Genomic DNA, 20,569 nt, shown 5'->3' with positions numbered 1-20,569 from the left:
TTTGACCAAAGGGGGTTGTGAGGGAAACGCTAAGGAGGCGTTGCGAGCGATACGGTGGCCGAAGCGGTGCAAGCAGGGCGCAGGCGCAGAAGGGCTTTACGGTGCGGCGTGCTTCTCGTGTTACCGGCATGGGCCCCTCGCCGCCGCTGCTGATTCTGCCGCTGCTCCTGTCTGGCCCGTGGCTCGAGCTAGGTCAGTGTGCTGGCCTGTCCCCTGACCCTGTGTGCCCCAGGAAACATCAGGGAAGGGGTGGGTGCCCTGCCAGGTCGGGAAAGAGACCGTGGCCCCTCCGCCCGCTTCCGGGATGGGCTTGGAGCAGCCAGAGGCAGCCAACTTGGCAAGATGGTTAATGCTCATATCCTATCTAACTGCTTTTTCACTTTTAATTTATTTTGGAATCTTTCGAACATAGTGTAAAAGAATATAAAAACACCTCCTCCTATGAACCGGTAACCCAGCTTAAAAACAGGCGCCAGTTTATAACTAATCTTGCTATTTTGGTATATCACGCTTTCTCCTTCCCTGGGGCCTTTTTGAAGTGAATCCAGACACGACACAATTTTATTTGTAAATACACAGCATGAATAGCCAAAAAGACAAGAAGTCATGAAAAAAACCCACCATACTCTTTCTCTACCTTAAAAAACTAACAGTTGTCATTAATATCCTTAAACATACAGTTAGTGTTCAAATGCATCTACTGTGTTTGTTATAGTTTATTTACTGAGTTAATGTCAGAGTTCATACATTGCAGTTATATGTTGTTTCTTAATTCCCTTTTAATCTGAGATTTCCCTGTAAAATTTTTTCTCCCTTGAAGTAGATGAAATCATCAGTGTGTGTCAGAATGAGAATAAGAAGGCTAAAGACAGAGAAACATGAAAAAATGGTAGACTCGGCCATTGAGGAACTTATAATTCTTAGACATCCTTAGGCAGAAACATAACACCCCAAAGTGTGAAGACAAGTGTAGCAGGTTGGAAATAGTGCTGACCTGGAAGTAAGGAGACCTGGATCTAGTGCTGTCCCTGCTAACTATTTCTTTAAGTGGTTTCTCTTTTTTGGGTCTTGGTTTTTTCCTGTTAAATAAGGGGGTTGAATTAAAGATCCTTTTGAGGCGCCTGGGTGGCTCAGTCGGATCGTGGGTTCGAGCCCCGTATTGGACTCTGTGCTGACAGCTGAGAGCCTGGAGCCTGCTTTAGATTCTGTGTCTCCCTCTCTCTCTCTGCCCTTCCCCCACTCGTGCTCTCAGTCTCTCAACAACAACAACAAAAAAAGTTAAAAAAATAAATAATAAAGATATTTCTAATTCTGATTTTCTGAGGTGTTCAAACAGTAGATATGAAGGACCTCATTCAGTTATTTGCTAATTATCGTGCTCTTATGCTAGATGCCAGGAATACACTGGCAAAATAAATGTAGTCCTTTTCTTTCTGGAGCATATGATATAATAGTGAAAATCATTCAGAAATGGGGAGGAAGAGGCAGAGAAACAACTTGAGCAGAAGTGTGGGTAGAGATGTGCTAGATGTATTTCAGGGTATAGTGTCTAGATTTACCTAGCTGGGACAAAGAGTTGTGTACAGTAATAGAGCAGTAAGAAAGAAAATAAACATTTGTTGAATAATTACAATGCACTCACAACGTTTCACACATGTTAATTTTAATTTATACAGCCACACCTATGAAATAGCTAGATGTTATCTCCATCTTGTAGGTGAAGAAACCAAAACTCAGACTGACTTATTTGCCTAAGGTCACCCAACAAATTAAGTGGCAGAACAAGAATTTAAAGCCAAATTTTTAAGCTGCCTTTTTTTTTCATTACATCATTATGAATATTACGTATGATCCAAATATTGTCACTTGTTTTATATATATTCATGTATTACTGATGATGCTCCTTTTTCTCTGCAGGGAATGGGCAGGCTACTAGCATGGTCCAGCTACCAGGTGGGAGATTCCAGATGGGAACAAATTCACCAGATGGCAGAGATGGTGAAGGGCCTGTCCGGGAGGTGTCAGTAAAACCCTTTGCCATTGATATATTTCCTGTCACCAACAAAGATTTCAGGTACATCAGGTATTCTAAGAGCGGTAAAGGCTCTTTCTGATTTTCGTTCCTGATAGCTAAAAGCAAACTAGCTTGTTCACTATTACATATCATCTTTGCAATAGTAATATGGGATAAGTGCTGTCTCCATTTTTCAGGTGAAGAATCTGAAGTCTGGAGACTCTGTTTACGGCAGAGCTGGACCTGGAACTCAAACCCTCTGACCCTTGAGCCAGTGGATTTTCCATTACACTGGATATAACACTGAGAAATAGAGGAAGAAGTCAAACACTTAACAAAAACCTCTTCCACAGGGAAAAGGGATTGGGAGAAGGGTCATAGTAGCTGGGAGTCTTTAAATATCCTTTATATTTACTTACGGAACTGGCATTGTTTTAGGACAAGCATTGTGATTCCAACTCAATCTAGGAAGCCTTGTTGAGCCGCCTCACTTTCCTCAAGGTGGTATGTTTTGCAAAGGCTAAAGTGGGGAATGATCCAGGTGATACCTGTAACTTACCTTCAAATGATACAGGGGGAATATAGAGAGAGAGGAGTGGGAAAAGGAAGAGGAGGGAACAGGAAGACAAAGCAAATGTGGGAAATGACTTATATGTTGCATTGTGGCCTTAAAACTCTTTAAGATAAAAATTTACGGGGAAAAATTTACTCAAGAGACAGAGTAAGCATAACAATTATTAGTGTATTTGTGGCACCTGGGTGGCTCAGTCAGTTAAGTGTCCGACTTCGCTCAGGTCATGGTCTCACAGTTCGTGAGTTTGAGCCCCGCGTTGGGCTCTGTGCTGACAGCTTGGAGCCTGGAGCCTGCTTTGGATTCTGTGTCTCCCTCTCTCTCTGCCCCTCACCCGCTCACACTCTGTCTCTCTCTGTCTCTCAAACATAGATAAACATTAAAAAAATTAAAAAAAAAAAAAAGAACTGGGAGATGCAGCATTGTGTTAGTTTACAGATTTTGCCCATGTTTTTGTGACTTCCAAATGAAAATAATTCCAGGGAAGCACCTTATTAAAGGTATTTAAAAATCCTTCCTGGGAGGGGGAGGGGGCAGGACAGGGAACACTATGTAAAGGATATATATATATATATCTTAGTTGGTCTGATAATGGATGATTTCAGTTTTTTTTCTTTTCATATACTTGTGCTTTCTCATTTTTCTATAATACAATATGCATTACACATATGTGCTTTTTTGTTAAGTATTTATTTATATTGAGAGTGAGAGAGAGAATGAGTGCAAGGGAGAAGAAGAGAAAGGCGGGGAGAGAGACAGTTCCAAGCAGGCTGCATACAGCTGGTGCGGGGTTCGAACTCACGAACTGTAAGATCATGACTTGAGCCGAAACCAAGAGTCAGACGCTTAACTGACTGAGCCAACCAGCACTCCATGCTTATATGTGCTTTTTAAAAGTATTTTTAAACAGGAAAGTTACTAAAATTGAAGGAGAAATCACTTTTGATCAGGTTTGCACCACATCATGACAACCAGAAATAGCTAGTTAGATAGATGAACAGTGTGTGTTCTTTTATATTTCAAATTATGACATTTATTTATTTATTTATTTATTTATTTATTTATTTATTATTTTTAATGACCTATTTTATGATAGACCTCTGGCAAGCCCCTAAACTTTGCTTAGAACCCCCCATGATTTGTCTCTGCCTCTCTGGTGAAAGATTTTCAAACTACTCAGATGCTCTGAGGTTGGTGAATAGCTGTTGCTACCACGTCTGATCACCTCCTCCATTCTCAATGCCCCTTTCATGGGTGAACAATGTCTCCTCATGTCAGAGGGCTGGCACAGACGGGGTACTATTAGCCCAGTGAAAACAATCCATCTTACCCTGGAAATTTTACGTGCTAAAATTTGCTAAACCATACCAAACTGTGTGAAAATCCATTCTAAAATTTCAGTACATCATTTTTATTTGATTCCGTTTTTTTTCATTTGTTAGATGGAGATAATCACGTTCTGCCTCCCTCGCATGATCGTTGTGAGAGTGGGGATGTGATGAAGACCTTTCAGAAAACAGACCTGTTCCCTTCCCTTAAATATTCTCAGCAGTTTTATTCATAATCTCCAAAAGCTGGAGATAACCCAAATGACCTGCAAGTGGTGAATAGATAAGCAAAATACAGAACCTCCACACAATAAAATGGTACTCTGTAAACAGAGGAACAAACTAATACTGGCAACAACGTGGGTGATTCTCAGAAGCATTATGCTAAATGGAAGAAGCCAGACTCTAAAGCTATATACTGTATGATTTGATGTATGTGAATTTATATTCTGGGAAAGGCAAAACTATAGGGACAAAAAGCAGCAATGGTTGCAGAGGCAATGAGGGAATTTTTGGAGGTGGTTGATAAACTTGCTCTATATCTTGATTGTGATAATGACTATAAGTTTTGTCAAAACTCACAAAACTGCACTAAAAGAGTGAATTTTACTCTACGTGAATTACACATACAGCAACAGATTTTAAAGGAAAATCTCCTACTCAGACTTCAATGTCAATTCCTTGTTGTTGACGGAAACTCTGTGATGTGTGACTTAAAGGTGAAGGATAGGGGCGCCTGGGTGGCTCAGTCGGTTGAGCGTCCGACTTCGGCTCAGGTCACAATCTCACGGTCCGTGAGTTCGAGCCCCGCGTCGGGCTCTGGGCTGATGGCTCAGAGCCTGGAGCCTGCTTCCGATTCTGTGTCTCCCTCTCTCTCTGACCCTCCCCCGTTCATGCTCTGTCTCTGTCTCAAAAATAAATAAACGTTAAAAAAAATTAAAAAAAAAAAAAAAGGTGAAGGATATATGAGGTTTTCTGGAGCAGGAGGGGACAGTGGGACCTGGAACTGTAGCAGCTTAACCAAGTGAAATATCTCTCTTTTCAGGGAATTTGTCAGGGAAAAAAAGTACCGGACAGAGGCTGAGAAGTTTGGGTGGAGTTTTGTCTTTGAGGACTTTGTCTCGGATGAGCTTAGAAACAAAGTGGCCCATCAGATGGAGGTGAGAGAACCTGGGCTTTCAGCTGAAGGAGTGGGCCCTGGACAGAGAATCCTGTGGGTTATGGGGTCACCTGGGCCACAAGAGAGAATCACCCCTGAGAGCCACAAGGCAGGGAGGAAGCAAGAGAGATCCTCCCTGGAAGAGTCAGATGAACACGTACTCCCGAGACGTTAACCTTGTGCTGGTTTCTGCCTAGAGAGACTTTGTAAAAAGTCTGGTGATCTGGTCACATGTAGGGTTCAAGTTACTCCATGAACTGACAAGAGAACATCTCAACATCCCCTCCAATAACGGTCATGAGATGTCCTGCTTTAAAGGTTCCAGAAACAGCCCCACTTGGACCACCCGAGTCTCAGCCTAAAGTGTCTGCTTTGCCTCCTGTGTGTCAGTCAGGAAGGTGACCTTGCTGGGTCAGAGCATCTTGCAGTCATGCCTTTTCCTTTTTTTGCAGTCTGTTCTCTGGTGGCTTCCAGTGGAAAGGGCATTCTGGAGACAGGTAAGGGTTGGTTCCTCTGCCTTGTTTTCTGCCCCTGTTGACTCTTATTCTGGAGGCCTGGCTTCCCTAGACCCGTTGCCCATCTAGAAATATGGAATTAAAAAGGATGACCATAAATTTTGAGGACACAGCCAAGCAACCCTATTTCCTGTGCCCTGATCTTTTTTCCCATCGCCCATCCCACTTTTCCGTTTCTGACTCTGGGCCTCTCCGCGCTCACCAGGCTGTCTCCTCCAACTTCCTTGCTCCATCTAGTGGTAAAAGCTGAACTCAGCCACCTTAAGCCTAGCCTTCCTCAGACTTCCATGAGCTCCCAGAAGTCTGTCTCACTTCATCCTGGCTGTCAGCCTGCAGGTCCTGGCTCTGGCATCCGAGAGAGACTGGAGCTCCCAGTGGTACACGTGAGCTGGAATGACGCTCGTGCCTACTGTGCTTGGCGGGGGAAACGGCTGCCCACCGAGGAAGAGTGGGAGTTTGCTGCCCGAGGGGGCTTGACGGGTATAGAGTTGGCAGCGCGACTCCCCTTTATTCTTCTCCCATACTACCCTGCTTGGGGGGCTTTGAAGGGTGGGAAGGGTCCATACTCCCGAGAGCAGTCTTCTAAACTGTGTGGCAAAGGGCCGGTTGTTCCTGTTTTCAATTCTCATCCATCTCACACCCATACTAATGTACAATGCCATAAAAATTACTAAGTGGAAAAATGGAATGAAGGAACAGACAGAAAATTTGTCATTTTTGGAGATTGCACCCAGACATGTTACATTTCAGTAAATGATCAGAACACCATAGCGTAGGGGGAAAGAAAAGCACTACCTAGACTGCCTTTTCCATAGGTGTAAAGGGACTAAAGAATCACTATTTGCTCATAACTCTGTTGTTCTGCAATCCCAACTAAACAAAAAGTTAGGAGCAGGAAGCAGCAACTCCCCGTGTTCAACACCTCTGCTACTCTTTGAATGAACACCAGCTATCCCAGTAGTCAAAATTATTAATGTGAATAATAAGGTTGCTTGTTTGTTTATCCAATTTAAGTCTAGTTGACAAGTTTCTTCATTCTTACCCCCAATTTCTGTACTTAATCTAGACATGATCCAGTAACAGTTTACAGACTGGCATGAGTCAGGACCACAATTGGGATTGCACTGTCCTGGAGCAGATCAGGAGGCCAGGGGCTCTGAGTGCAGTACAGTGAGGGGAAGGGACAGGCCTGGGAAATAAAAGTAATCTCTCTCTTCTTTTCCCATCACCTTCTGACTTCCTTTTGGTTCCCTCACTATTTCTGTCTTTCCCTTGTTCCACAACCCTTCACCTCTCCCACCCCTGCTATCTCCTTGCTCTCATGGCAGGTCAGGTTTATCCATGGGGAAACCAGTTCCAGCCAAACCGCACCAACCTGTGGCAGGTAAGGCATACATTCCTCACCCCTCTCCCTTCTCAAAGCCTTGATCGAAACCTGCTGTAGGCTAGGCGGCACATTGGGCGTGGGACTCAGAGGGCTTTGTGTTCTAATGGGACTGATAAACTACCAAACTGGTAAAGCAAAAGACAGTGTGGTAGGGCTACATACTGAAGAGTTGCAGGAGTAAATGACTGCCTGAGAGAGCTGGGGGTGACTTCACAGAGAAGATGACATTGAACCTGATGGAGATTGGAATTTGCCAAGTGAAAAGTGTAGGAAAGGGCATTATCAGCTGAAGGAACAACATGAGTGTAAGCATTGTATTAGGAAAGGGTACTGTGTGTTCAGAGACGGGACAAATTCAGAGAGGCTGGAGCACAGTGAAATGGGGGGTGTAGGAGATGATGTAGGCAGTGGGTTGTAAGCAGATTATGAAGGACCAGGTGTGCCAAGATACAGTTATATCTTACCCTGTAGGCAGTGGGGAGTCAACAGAGGGGACTAAAAGCATCTTTGATTTGGGGAGTATGCTAGTTGCTAATTTGCACAGGACCCAACGAAGTACAGCTGCAATGGTGGCGGGAGGGGGGGGGTCTCTGAATTTGAGGCTGTGGCAATGGCACAAGGGATTTTGAACATGTGAATTAAGTAGCAGCAGGATGGAGAGGAAGCCAAATGGAAGAGGCGTGCCTGAGAAGATAGACAGGGTTTGGTAATTAATCAGATGTGGAGAGGTGAAAGAGAGTTGGGTTCGAGCATGAATCTAAGCTTGGGCAACAGGATGATGGTGTACCATTATCCAGAATAGATGATATGCATTTGGGGTCAGAAGGCTAGAACTTGATCACTGAACTGAGATCACTGATCACTGAACTAAGATCAGCTTAGTTTAAGGTGCCTTTGGGTCATTTATATGCTGAAAGTCAAAAACACGAGTCTGGAACTTAGGACAGAGGTCTGGGTCGGAGCAAGTGGTTTGGGAGTCATCAGCATACATCTTGGGCAAGAATGTCATCTCCTAGGGAGACTCTAGAGAGTGAGGTGGTACAGCGTCAGCGTTTCAGGGGGTAGCATTAAAAAGGACCTGAGGGGTAAACTGATCTTAGATGATCTTTGGATCAGAGCTTTGCAAAAAGACAGATCTGACTTCTTCACTGTAATCTTTGATAAGTTAGCCATTTTGAGCCTCAGTTGCCAGTTTTTTAAAGGGAGAAAATACTTGCCTCACAACCTTGTAAGTATTAAATTAAAAGCGATAAATGTAGCAGCCCTAGCACGTAGTAGCTATTGCCCCTTCTATCTCCCCTTTAGTAAGAGCAGCTTCCATAGACCAGTGGAAGATGAATCCCAGTTTTAATGAGAAGAATGAACACATTGGACACATTGCATCAGCAAATATAGGGTCCTTTTTTTCAGGACTTTTGGTGGTAAGAACAGATGAGGATAGAGTCAGGGCAGACGAGGGAGAGTTACCCCTGTTGGTGGTAGAAGGGGAAGAGGTGTTACAGGAGAGCACAGGGTGGGCATTGGTTGTTCTGCAGATGGCAGGTGGTGCTGACCACAGAGGAGGGGAGGAGAGCCTTTCTTCCCAAGGCATCGAAGCACATGGGGTCCAAGGCAGAGGAGTGGGAGCTGCTGAGAGTGGAGAAAGTGGGAGTGGGGTAGGCTTGTTCTAGACCCCTGTGGGCACAGGGGAAAGCATACCCGTCCTAATCCAGCCAGGAGGTGATGGTGGAGGACAGGAGGTGACTAGTTTGGGAGCTCAGGATGGGTACCTCAGAACACTGCCCCTCACCCCACCCCAGATGACACAGCAGGTGACCTTGGTTTTCCTCTGGGTAGACAGGGACACCTGCCTTGGAACAGGATGGTAAATGTTTTAGTCTAAATTTCTCCTTCTCAGGGAAAGTTCCCCAAGGGTGACAAAGCTGAGGATGGCTTCCATGGAGTCTCCCCAGTGAATGCTTTCCCCCCACAGAATAACTATGGTAAGATTTCCTTTCACATTGCTGTCAACACTCACAAATTGTTTGGTGGGATCATTCTGTTGATCATTGAGGCAGAAAGAAACACCACCAGAGAAGCATTTGCTCCCCTAAAGACTTCATAAGTGGGGGCGGGGGGGGGGGGGCGGGTACTAGCCAGCCTGGGACTGACCCCCACCCTGCTGTGCTGTAGGGCTCTATGACCTCATGGGCAACGTGTGGGAGTGGACGGCATCACCGTACCCAGCCACTGACCAGGACATGCGTGTCCTCCGGGGGGCATCCTGGATCGACACAGCTGATGGCTCCGCCAACCACCGGGCCCGGGTCACCACCAGGTAAGAAGCCTGGGATCTGGGGGCGAGGGTCAGGTCCTGGTCTCCCAGAGCACAGACAGCACCAGAGCTAGTGTTGGCACTGCTTCCACACCTCTGTCTGCACCCAGAGTTGGGCACAGAAAAGAGAACAAGCAGCACTTGCCATGAGAAGCAAAAGAGCCCAGGGCGACTTGTGCCTTTTCTTGCCAGCTCTCAGCACCCAGAAAGACTTTGTGTCCCACACCATAAGGTTTTCTTTCTGTTCTTGTCCTCCTAACTGGGTGTGCGGAGACAGGGGGGTAGAATGGCCACATAAATAGGTTATGGCCTGGGGTCATGGAAATACTGACCCTTCAAACTGGAAAGCACATGAAAAGTCATTTTCTGTAACCATTTTGTTTTACCGTCAAGGAAAATTAGGCTCAGGGAGGTGCTGGGACCTGCTCATTTCACACAGATGATTAGTGCTAGCACCTGAGTCTCCTACTGGGACTGTCTCTACACTCTCATCTGTACATTTATTTTGATTGATCTCCCTGTGATTCCTCCCATTACGGGTTCCATAAGGATTGAAAAGAGACCACAGTTTCTGTGGCCTCGGGAAGTCAGGTTTGCAGACGTTTCTTTGACACATTGAGGCCCAAGACTTTCTCTCACCTCCTTTTTTTAGGACAAAGTAATGGAGAAGATATTAGCCTGGGAACCAGGAAGCTGGGTTTGCCACTGAATCTCTTGTGCCCATGAAGCAGTAGTTGGCTCTGGGCAGGATATTTACATCTTTCTAGTATCTGCTGGGTCTCTAAAATGGTGAACAGACCCTCCCTTCCAGAGCTATTGAGAAATGGCAAATGAAGGAGCATATGTGAAAGTTCATTAAAAAGTATGAAGTACTCACTGGCACTACAACATTTTGCTTCTTACTGACAGGATTTTTTGTTTGTTTGTTTGTTTGTTTGTTTGTTTGTTTTGACTGAGTTATTCTAAACCACCAGCAGCTAAAGTTACTAGTCATTGCCCTTCCTGCCTTCCAGAGCAGATTCTCAGGGCTGTTCACTCACACTTCCTCCACCCTGTCCCAGGGCCCTTCTCCCCATTGCCCCAGGAGCACCCTCACCCCAGGCTTCTTTCTAGACCATGTCCTCCCGCACCCTGGACCACAGCAGGCCCTAGGAGGTAGAGCAGGAAAGTGGAGTAAGACTCCAGACCCCTTTTCAACAAATGTCCATTCTTTCTCTTCTCTGGTGCCAGGATGGGCAACACTCCAGATTCAGCCTCAGACAACCTTGGCTTCCGTTGTGCATCCAGTGCAGGCCGACTGCCTGGGGAGTTGTGAACAGCTATGCAGAGCCAAAGAGAAGAGCCCCATGGTGCCCGTGTCACTCCCTGGCCACGTTCCAGACACAGCCAAACTCCAGACTCTTAAACTTTAGCCTCAGGAACGACCTCCTACCCCTCTTCCATTCCTCTGTGGCAGGCATCTCTCACCAGGCCAGGAGAGGACTCTAACCTCAGAGGAGGGGTGCCACTGTCTCCTGAAGAAGGGGCCCAACTTATTGATTGTGGCCAAGAGCTGGGTGTTTCTCTTAGACGTCAGATATTAACTGTATAGGGCCCAGTACTCAAACAATTGGGCCAGAGTGCTCTGAAAGGCACTTTGTTAAAAATTTTAAATCAATGTTTGATTCAGGGATCCAACATTGTTTTCTCAAGGCAGAATTTCCCCATTTCTCTTTGCTTTCCAAGCAAATTGCTGTAGAAGGAAAATACTTCTTTCATTCACCTCATTTGTAGTGTTTCACATGCCTCTGAAGGAACCTAATTTCTGCTAACCGTACATAGAATGCAGTAACCAGGCTCTTTAAAGCACAATGTCAGTCTTAAAAGGGTCTAGGGGAGCCGAATTATTTACCAGACAAAACTGTATTGTGAGAGTCACAAAGTAAATGATATTCCAGACAGACAAATACCAGAACCTTCCCTTTCTATTGTTAATCAGATCAGGGCTCCCATATGCCTCTAAACATATGTCCCTAGAAAAGAACCTGCTCCCACGGTGCCACTGGATGTTGTGAGGTCAGTAAAACCTCTTGTGATTGTATATCTCAGACTATTCTCTTTTATCCTCACCCTGGGACCCTAAGAGAAGGGCGCGCAAGCATCTGGAACTCTGGGCCTCCCATGAGAAGAACCTGAGATGGTGCTTACAGCTGGGAAGTAGAGAAGCAGTTCCCCTCTATGGGGACAGGCCCTGACCACACTCACCAACGTGTGATGACGTGTGATGGGAGCGCCCTGCCCTTGTGCAGAGCCTCTGAGAGGGGATAGGGGCCTTGGGTGCAGGGGTTCTGGCCAGGCCCAAGTACCCCGCTCTGGACAGAGGCTTGGACATGATCTCACTCCTTCAACTTCTCTTTCTGTGGCTTTCCCTCCTTGCCCGCCCCCCGCCCTACCTACCCCACCTGCTGGCCCCTCAGTAGTCTTCCTCAGCCAGGGAGAGGAGCACAGCTTTGGGTGTGTTCTCAAAGAGGGCAGCCCGGTTCTGCTGCTGCCCCTTCTTCACCCAGTGGCCATAGATGCGGAAAGCATAGGCATCGATGAGTCGGCGCAGAGGACGGAGGGCATAAGGGTCACGGATGACGATCTCCCGGGTCACCGGCTTCACCCGGCGGTACTGGTAGTAGATCCGCACTGAAGCCAGTACTGTTACAGCAATCACCTGTGGAAAGCCAGAACTGAGAAGCTGGACCCAGTCCCTGCCGGCCTGTCTCCTTCCCCTTCCAGTGCAGGGAGTCCCTGAGCGTGATTGCTATGAAGCCTTGTGTGCCTACTGCTGGGCCTTTCCTAGTGTTCCCCCTATCATTCCCACCCCTCCGGCATCTGCAGAGATGTGGGCTTTTGGAGCCAGATGGGTGACATCTGTCCTCTCTGATGCCAGAAATTGAGCTGGAGCCATCACAGGGATGGGTGGGAGGGGAAGGGCAGGTGCTCTGGAAACCCTGTGAGTGAAAGGAGTCCCTGGGGGAAGGAAAGGGACTTAGGGGCTTGGACTTGAGTCCTGCCCTGGGTGGGAGGGGAGCTTCAGTACCTTGAACTTGCCCCGGGGGCTGAAGTGACGCACTTCTTCCACCACATACTGCTGGAAGAACGGGTGTGCTAAGGCCTCTTCTGCTGAACAGCGGCCCCGGGGGTTCACCACCAAGAAGCGAGAAACCTGAGAGAATAAGGAAGGGGGAGCTGAAAACATCAAGGCAGGGTCCCCTCCAGCACTTCAGAAGACATAAGGTCTTTCCCAGTAGGGTCCTCCATTTTGTAGCATGATATGCTTCTCTCCCCCGTGGTGGACTCCCCCTCTCTTGAGCAGAGGAGCCAGAAGGATTGGTCTCTCACCAAGTCCTTCACTGTGTCTGAATAATCATCCCATTCAGGTGAGCCAAACTGGTAGTTGCCACTCATGATCATCCTCAGCATCAGCATCTGTTTCCGGTGCCAGAAGGGTGGGGAGCCAGCCAGCAGGGTGTACATGATGACGCCTGTGCTCCACCTGGTATCAGGTGGAACAGGGAGGAAGGCAGGAGAACTGGCTGTAGCTCCTGCCATTTCCTCCCCTCCCCAGCCAGGTGCTCTTAGCCACGGGGGCATCCCTGTCCTTCTGGGTCACTTCCCAACATACTTACATGTCCACTTCCTTCCCATAACCTGGGTGGTCATCATTCATGGAGCATTCAATGATCTCAGGGGCCAGGTAACTGGGGGTCCCACAGACCTCTGCAGAAATAGTTACATTCAGGACAGGTCAGCAGGGGGCACTTGGAAGGGGGAAGATCCAAAGAAAAAAAATGTAGACAAAAGCAAAATGGTGCTTGGGCTGGGACTCTTCTAACACTGGCCACCTTCAGAGCCAAGGGCAGGGCCTGGGTGCTGGGTCTGTTGCTTCCTCGGTCACATCTAGCCATCCCGGCCTGGAACTCAGGCAGTGGGAACCTGGCTCAGCCCTGGGAGGAGGCTTATCTGAAGAGACACCTAGCCCTGAAATGGTAGGATTTTTATTCTGGGAGCGGAAATCAGGGGAGAAATCCAGGCAATCTCTGTTCCTGGGAGCGTGGATGAGAGAGACCTGAGCCCCTGACATGGGCCAAGGCCACGTTACCAGACCTCGCAGCTTCTCTCCTGGCTCCAGCTGGCAGGAAAAACCAAAGTCTGTGAGTTTGATGTTCATGTCATCATCCAAGAGGATGTTCTCAGGCTTCAGATCCCGATGCACAATGTTGAGTTTGTGCAAATTGCAGATTACCTCCAGCAGGGCTCTCATGATCTTTCTGGGGTGGGACAGGCACATGTCACTCTTATCTCCTATTCCGCAGGGCCCGGTAGCAAGCAGGGAGACCAAAGCCCATATACCCACCAGACTGCCAGTGTGGGAGGACAGGCTGAGACCATCTAGGCTGAGCCAAAGAGGGAGGGAGGCTACAAAAGCCAGCAGTGCATGCCCCCAGCCCAGACAAATGCATGCTGCTCTCACTCCCAAGAGCTTGGTGCCAGTATCACTAGGACTCTGGGGCAGGGAGTGGCAATAGGGGCAAATGGATCCTCACCTGGTTTCCTTCTCACTCAGAGTGACCTTCTCAGTGAGGTAATCAAAGAGCTCCCCTCTCTTCATCCTGTGGGGATGGCGGGTTTGTATCTGTATGGGTCCCAAGAGCACCCCCTTCTTACCCTACTCCCAGAGACCTGTTTCCTCCCCTCATGTCTCCAGAGACAGAGTGGACCACTCCCCATGAAGGACCAAGGGCTGCAGGAAGAAGCTGGGGAAGTGAGCAGAGGGGTTGTCTAGGCAGATTAGAAGAACAGTGGAAACCGAAAGGGTGGGATAGCACGAGGGTGAGTGTCTCCCCCACTGGGGGTGGGATGGCACCAGCCTGAAGGTCCCCCCACCTGTGGAAGCGACACACTGAGATCTATCAGGGCCAAAATCAGAGCTGGGAGGTGAAAGAGGGACCCTGAGCCACTGGCCCAAGGCCCCAGATCCAGATCAGGACAAGAGTGTCCTGATTTTTCCCAGGAATGGACAGTAGAGGCAACAGTGCAGGTGCTGCGAGAGCAAAGTTTGCCTATTTTAGGAGTAAGAATTACAGTTCAATCTTCCCACTTCTTGGAATGATGTAGAAAGAGGTCGCTGCTAAAACAATCTAGTTGTACCCTGGAGGGCAACTCAGGGCAGCATTAAAAATAGCTTCCCTAAGCAACTTCTTCAAAGGTTAGGGATATTTGAGCTGCCCACAAGGGCTCTACAGGGCAGTGTCACCGAGCAGAGCTGGGGACAGCTGCAGCTGGTTAAATCTTGGGCGGCCCTGGGAAAGTCTCCCCTGGTTAAATAGGAAAGGTACATCCTGCTCTCATCACCCACCCCTCCAGGGAAAGCAGCAGGATTCCTGGGACACAAAGGAATTTGGCCACTGTCATAGAGGCAAGAAAACCCTTGAGCTTAGCTGGTATGGCAGGGAGGGGGGTTCTGTTTGAGGAGACAACTTAGAATTTACAGAGGTGAGCCTTATCTGTACAATATCTGCACTGTGTTCCAGAAAGGCCATGTGTGAATCCAGTTTTTATTATTCTAATTCCATTTTAAATACACTAGAAGAACTCACTGTTAGCAACATAAGAAAGATTAACCAGTAAACACTGGGGACTGGGCAAGATACAACAGGCTGCTGCCTCATGGACCTGGCAGTTTAATTGTACACACAGGCCAGGTTATACTGTGTCTGGAAGAAAATAACCCTACACATATTCAGCATGGCTACAGTATGAAACATTCTAACAAGACAAAACCTACTTGAATAATTTTCTCAAGTAAATCCAGTCCCTAAAATTAGCTATTATGTATGGAGGAATCAAGACACCACACAATGGTGGTGGTTCATGGAGCCTTTAGTGATGACTCAATGGAGTGGGGCGACAAGGAGCTGGACAGTTCCCTTCCCTGGGAAGCCTTTCTGATAAAAATGATAAGTCTGAAAACATTGTTCACAGAGCACTTTGTGTCGTCGAATTCAATACTTAGAGCCTGGTGAGATGGGCACAGTGGTTGTTATCATTTTTCCTTTCTTGAGAAAACAGAGGCTCTCAGAGCTGAAAGGCCCCCTGTGGGCAGTGGACCCTGTGACAAGGAGCTTGTCTCAGTAGCCCTGTTGGTGCAGAAGCAGGGGAATAGTGACACTGATGACGACAACGATGATGTCAGTCTTTGAGCCACACCCCAAATACATCCTTTACTACTTGCCTCCCTGGTGGGCCTCTTGCCTCAATACTGCTGGCCTCCTCCTTTCCACTCTTGCCTCCTTATAGTCAGTAGTATGTTTTTCAAAAGTAAGAGGGATGTGTTCATCCCTCCAAAGTCCTTGCCATGGCTGACATGCCTGCAAAATCCGGTCTTCAGTATAGACTGGCCTCACATTCTGCCAACTCCACAAGCTTGCCCCACTCCACCCTGGTTTCCTTGCCAATCCTGGAATATATGAAGCCCATCTGGTGGGGCCCTTGCTCTGGCTCTTCCTTCTGTCCTTCGGCTGGAAGGGTCCTTCTCCAGGTCTTGGTTCTGATCCCTCCCTCACTTCATCTGGGCCTCTGCTGAGGTCACCTTCTGGAGAGCATTCCCTGACAGCCCCATCTAAAGAAGCCCCACCTCTCTCTAACTCCTGCTCTGCTTTATGCATCTGTACATGTACATAACTATGTGTATGTATCATTGCTTTCTGTTCACTCTCTGTGAAAATCATTACATGAAGTTGGGGACTTTGTCTTGTTCATTGCTATAGCCTCAATGTCCAGAATGAGTATTGAATGACCACCTTCGTCATCGTCATTGTAGTTGATAATTAATAGCATTTACATTGTGCCATTTGCTGTGCTATTATTACTTCTGTAATGCCCACGAGAAAACGGATACTTAAAGAAACCATCTAGCTCATAAGTGGTGGCCCCAGGATTCGAGACCTGGCAGCCTGACCCCAGGGCTGATTGACCTGAAGCATTGGTGATCCTATTTGGCCTCCACAGTGTAGGGAGCTGGCTGTTGGTCTCCAGGAAGCACTGGGTAGGGACCACACTAGGAGGTTCTCCGACAGGCCCCAGGGTGTGGCTGGCTGCAGGACTGGGTACTTACAGATCAAACACCAAGAAGAAGAAAGTGTTGGTCTCATATGTGTCCTTCAGCTGTACTGAAATGGAAATGACTAACTCGTCTCAGGTAGCAGAGGAGCCTGGGCAGAGGCAGCGGGGGGGCACAGGGGTGAGGGTACTAAAGCTGCTCCGACTGACTTCAAGAGCCGGAAGGGGTATCAGAACAGTGTTCAAAGGAGTCCCGCTAAGGGAGGGGCCAGCCCGGGACCTTACACCCCCATTCCCTGACCCGCAACCACCGCCAGTTCTGCTTGCAAACCTCTGGCTGGGTGGAAGAGGAGGCTTAGAGCTGAGTCTCCAGGGTGGTGAGGGTGCGGCTGGGAACCTCAAGCCTCAGGGTGCTGGGCTGGCAGGGTCTCCAGGGCAGGAGACACTCTGGGGATCCTGGCTGGCTGCACGGTGGGACCGCACGCACTCCCTGACTTGGGTTATTGGAGCAGAATCATGGTGGAGCACCCTGCTGGGGCCCAGAGACATTACTCACTGATGTTGGGGAGCCCCGAGACCTTGCGCAGGATGTCCACCTCCTTCAGCGTCGCCTCCCGCAGCTCCTGCACCTCCGCAGAGCTGAAGCTGCCCCCGCCGGTGATGTCAATGATCTTCACAGCATACTCCTGGCACGTGGGCTTGTGGATGCAGCGCCTGACGACACTGCTAACTCCTCTGGGGGTGCAGAGTACAGGTGGTCCAGGGGCCCCTCACCCCAGGGAGAATCCCAGGTCCAAGGCACAACAGAGATGTCTTGCCTTATCCACCAACTCCCTAGGAGCTTTTGGGGATGGGGGGACGAAGATGGCAGAGGGAGGGTGATTTGTCTGGAGCTGATGAGTAACGAGCCTGGTCTTAGGACTCTTGATTCCTAGTTTAGTGCTCTTTCTCAGCATCGAGGGCCATCACCTTCCCTCTGACCCCTGATCTCTGACCCTGGTGCAAAGTGGGTTTGGAAGTGCTTGTCAACAGTACTGGGAGAATTCCGCTGGGAGAGGTATATACCCTTCTCATTTGTCCCGGTTCAGGAGAGCAGGACCCCAAACTGAGGGTTTCTCCAAGTGGACAGTGCTTTGGGGATGGGCCCATGGGCCCATGGAACTGGCTGGAGCCTAAGACAGCACTTCCTGGGGCAGGTCTAGGCCTTACCTGCCCAGGATCTCCTTGGGCTCATAGTTCTCATAGAAGCCCTGTGCTGAATACAAGTCTGGCAGTGCCTCGTCCCGGGTCATGCTCAGCTCCTCCGGGGTGATTCTGAGGGGCTCTGAGAGGAGAGATGGAAAGAAGCTGGCAGCTGTCCTGATCTAAGGGATGTGCTCTTTGAGGACTGGAACCCTTTCTCACTCATCTTTGTATCTCCTGGCACAGAACAGGCCTATAGTGGACGTTCAAAATAAATGTGAGTTGAAAAACCCTTTGGAAAGAGCCCAGCTTGCGTCTTCCTGCTGGCTGCAAACTTTTGTGAACCCCAGGCAACCCTGTGGCTCCCTGGATGTTCTCGCTGTAAGTTGCCGCCCCCTGCTGACAGCAGGCCAGGCCTAAGCCCAGGCCAGAGGCAGAAGGTTGGGCCATCAGCCCCAGGGTTAGCTCTGAGGAGGCCAGCACACCCTTGATTTTAGAAAGAACCCCAGAGAAACTTTGCAGAGGACAAATTAAAGGGCTGTCTCTTCTCTTTGAGGAGATGAGGCTAGTCCTGCTTTTCCTCTGCTTGTTCTCTGTGCTTGCGGAAAGGTGAGAAGCTTCATGATTTCATCTTCTCAATATGGGGCTCCTAGAGCCTCTCTTTCACCTCCCCCAGTGTAACTGTCCTTCCATGAAAACAGCCCTCCTTCCGGAACACACTTCCAGTGCTTCCCACTGTTCCTTCCTTACTCATTCTGCTCTCAACCAGGACTTTCCTAACCTTTCTTTCCTCCTTTCTTCCTTCCTTCCTTTCTTTCTTTCTTTTCTCTTCTTTCTCTCATGCTTTTTGAGAAGCACTCTGCCAGGTGCTCAGAGGGATGCAGAGCTTAATGGGCCCTGCTTCTGCTATCACCTGTCAGTGTGTGGTGTCACCTCCTCCATTAGCCTGATCTCTGGGGTGTCCCAGCCATTCCTCCCTGCCGTGCCCAGTGCTGCTCCCTGGATGTGAGTCAACAGTTGGAGGTATCCCTTTGGCTCAGGGTTCTGATGGCAGGTCGGTTCTATCCTCGGAATGCCCCATGTCCTACCAAATGATGGCCGGTGAGCCCTGAGTGGTCCCGCCACAGTGTGGGGCAGTACAAAGCCAGGATACTCAGGCCTGGACACAGAAGCTGAGCTGGCCAGCTTTGCCTGAGGAATATAAATGTTTATTTATTTTTGAGAGAGAGTGTGAGTGGGGGAAGTACAAGGGGTAAGGTGGGGTGGGGACAGAGAATCCGAGTGGGCTTGGCGCTGACAGCACAGAGCTTCACACAGGGCTCAAATCCACGAACCATGAGATGAGCCGAAGCTGGACACTCAACCGACTGAGCCACCCAGGCGCCCGAGGAATATAGAGGCCACCATAGTACTACACTCCTACCTCAGATATAGGATTTGAGGAACAGAGAAAATCATCTACCAACAGGAAGAAGGGCAGATAGAAAATGGGCACAAGTTAACATTCAGCAGGGCCAAAGCTGCCTCTAGCCCCACTTCTACTGCCCTTTCTGGGCCCAGGAAGGCCTGGCCTATCAAATGGGCCAATTTGCTGACCAGCCAAGTAGGGCTAGCTGTTCCAGGAAGCCTGGTGTCCCCACTGCTGGGTGCCTGGTTACCAGAGGAATAATTAGAATAACAACAATCTCTGCCAACAGCAGGCGCCTGGGCTGCTTGCTCACAGGCTTCCCAGTCAGCAGCCCCAACTGAGCACAGAAATGTCTGTTCCTGTAAAAACAAGCCCATTTCCTTGCAGGTCCTTTTAAGTTCCCAGGATGGGTGTCTGTGTCCCCCACCTCCCAAAGCTGGGTAGTGCAAGTTCTCTCCCTTCCCCCAGCCCTCTACAGGCAGAGGATGTGGTGGACCCGTTCCAGGAAGCCATCCCAGCTGGGGGCTCCATTCCCTGGCCTGACCAGCTTCACACACTTCTGGCTGCATTCACCTGTCCTGGGGTGGGGCAGGGGGACCACTCCCTTGCTCTAGGCCTGATTGAGCCACATTTGTGCTTCTGTCCACTACCTCCCTACCTGCCCTCCCACCCCCGACTCCCCACCTTTCCCAAGACTCCTTTGGAAAGGGTCCCCAGATGGGAGTAGAGAACCTGGTCCTTTTTGGAACAAAACATCCCTCCCCAAAACACGAAGTCTGAAAATACAATAACAGAGAACCCCCTTTCTGTAGGCAAATACCCTGAGGGGGGCTTCAAGAGTCAATGCTGCCACTCTGCATCCAGCTGCCTTCGGAAGAGAAAAGTGGGTCTAATGGCTCTGGATGTTTCTATCTTCTCTGCCCACAGCCTCTCCCTCTCTGTCTGTTGCCTGGCTTTTATCCATCACCAGCCCAGCTACTCACTGTTAGGTCCTCTCAGGCCCTTGAGTGAATGTGACAGGAATCCCAAAGGTCTCAGAGCCCCTTGGGGAGAGGGGACAACTGAGGGCTGAAGCAGGTCCTCAGCAGACACTCATGGCCACAGTAGGATATCTTGCTGCTCGTCCTCCGGGCTTTGCTACTTGGTGACGGAAGCCTGACGTGCCAGAAATAAATCACAACTGCAAACCTGGGATGCAGGCCAAGACTCAGCAGGGGCCAAGTCTCACCAGGAGGTGACCTCTGCTGGACGGTGAGGGAAACTCTGGTGGCCTGAGAGCACGCAGGAACAGCATGAGGTGACCAATCTTCCCTCTGGAGCTCCTTTGGCCTCCAGGCCCAGAGGAGATAAAGACAGCCTTGACGGGAACACATTCACTTTTCTGGGAGCAGTGTCTCTATATGCTGAGAGCAGGGACCTGAGGAAACCCCAGGAGAAACTGGCGCACCCACACTGTAGCCCCAGTGTCCACAGGGGCCCACTCAGGAATGGCTTTTGTGGCTGACCTGCAGAATGCAGACCTTAAAGGTTAAGGAACATCCCCTTCAGCAATCCATCTCTAACCTGCCTCCATGATTTCATCCTTAACCCGTTTAGTTTTCA

The 20,569-nt window shown here is 49.0% G+C and overlaps 2 protein-coding genes and 1 pseudogene across 3 annotated transcripts; 1 reads left to right on the top strand and 2 right to left on the bottom strand.

Annotated features, from left to right (window-relative positions):
* Window positions 1-43: 43 nt before the first annotated feature.
* On the top strand, window positions 44-10,713 carry SUMF2 (sulfatase modifying factor 2). Of its 2 annotated transcripts, none has more exons than XM_025923302.2 (9): window positions 44-192; window positions 1,918-2,074; window positions 4,959-5,073; window positions 5,525-5,569; window positions 5,917-6,067; window positions 6,916-6,971; window positions 8,872-8,956; window positions 9,147-9,291; window positions 10,519-10,713. In XM_025923302.2, the coding sequence occupies exons 1-9, from the start codon at window positions 129-131 to the stop codon at window positions 10,601-10,603; spliced, it is 903 nt and encodes a 300-aa protein (XP_025779087.1). In that variant the 5' UTR covers window positions 44-128; the 3' UTR covers window positions 10,604-10,713. The 2 variants fall into 2 exon arrangements, with proteins under 2 accessions (XP_025779087.1, XP_025779086.1); XM_025923301.2 differs by having other exon boundaries at window positions 1,918-2,083.
* On the bottom strand, window positions 8,303-20,118 carry PHKG1 (phosphorylase kinase catalytic subunit gamma 1). The gene is made up of 10 exons (XM_025923267.2): window positions 19,951-20,118; window positions 17,587-17,691; window positions 16,934-17,112; window positions 16,433-16,487; window positions 13,863-13,928; window positions 13,423-13,586; window positions 12,945-13,035; window positions 12,658-12,811; window positions 12,356-12,481; window positions 8,303-11,986 (listed from the first exon to the last, which is right to left on the bottom strand). Exons 2-10 carry the CDS (start codon window positions 17,667-17,669, stop codon window positions 11,741-11,743), a joined length of 1,164 nt encoding a protein of 387 aa, XP_025779052.1. The 5' UTR covers window positions 17,670-17,691; window positions 19,951-20,118; the 3' UTR covers window positions 8,303-11,740.
* On the bottom strand, window positions 18,971-20,261 carry LOC147572996 (uncharacterized; annotated as a pseudogene).
* Window positions 20,262-20,569: the final 308 nt, after the last annotated feature.

The sequence above is a fragment of the Puma concolor genome, chromosome E3 (genome assembly GCF_028749965.1).
Source record: "Puma concolor isolate L17-30 chromosome E3, mPumCon1.1.hap2, whole genome shotgun sequence".
Lineage (NCBI taxonomy): Eukaryota > Metazoa > Chordata > Mammalia > Carnivora > Felidae > Puma > Puma concolor.
This window is presented reverse-complemented; position numbering and strand designations above follow the sequence as displayed.

Coding starts and splice junctions, on each gene's coding strand:
- SUMF2 (XM_025923301.2), top strand. CDS start 129: ATGGGCCCCTCGCCGCCGCTGCTGATTCTGCCGCTGCTCCTGTCTGGC. Junction 193..1,917: donor TGGCCCGTGGCTCGAGCTAG/GTCAGTGTGCTG, acceptor TTTTCTCTGCAG/GGAATGGGCAGGCTACTAGC. Junction 5,570..5,916: donor AAAGGGCATTCTGGAGACAG/GTAAGGGTTGGT, acceptor CCTGGCTGTCAG/CCTGCAGGTCCTGGCTCTGG.
- PHKG1 (XM_025923267.2), bottom strand. CDS start 17,669: ATGACCCGGGACGAGGCACTGCCAGACTTGTATTCAGCACAGGGCTTC. Junction 12,482..12,657: donor CAGACACAGTGAAGGACTTG/GTGAGAGACCAA, acceptor TTATTCTCTCAG/GTTTCTCGCTTCTTGGTGGT. Junction 11,987..12,355: donor GCCCCCGGGGCAAGTTCAAG/GTACTGAAGCTC, acceptor GGCTTTCCACAG/GTGATTGCTGTAACAGTACT.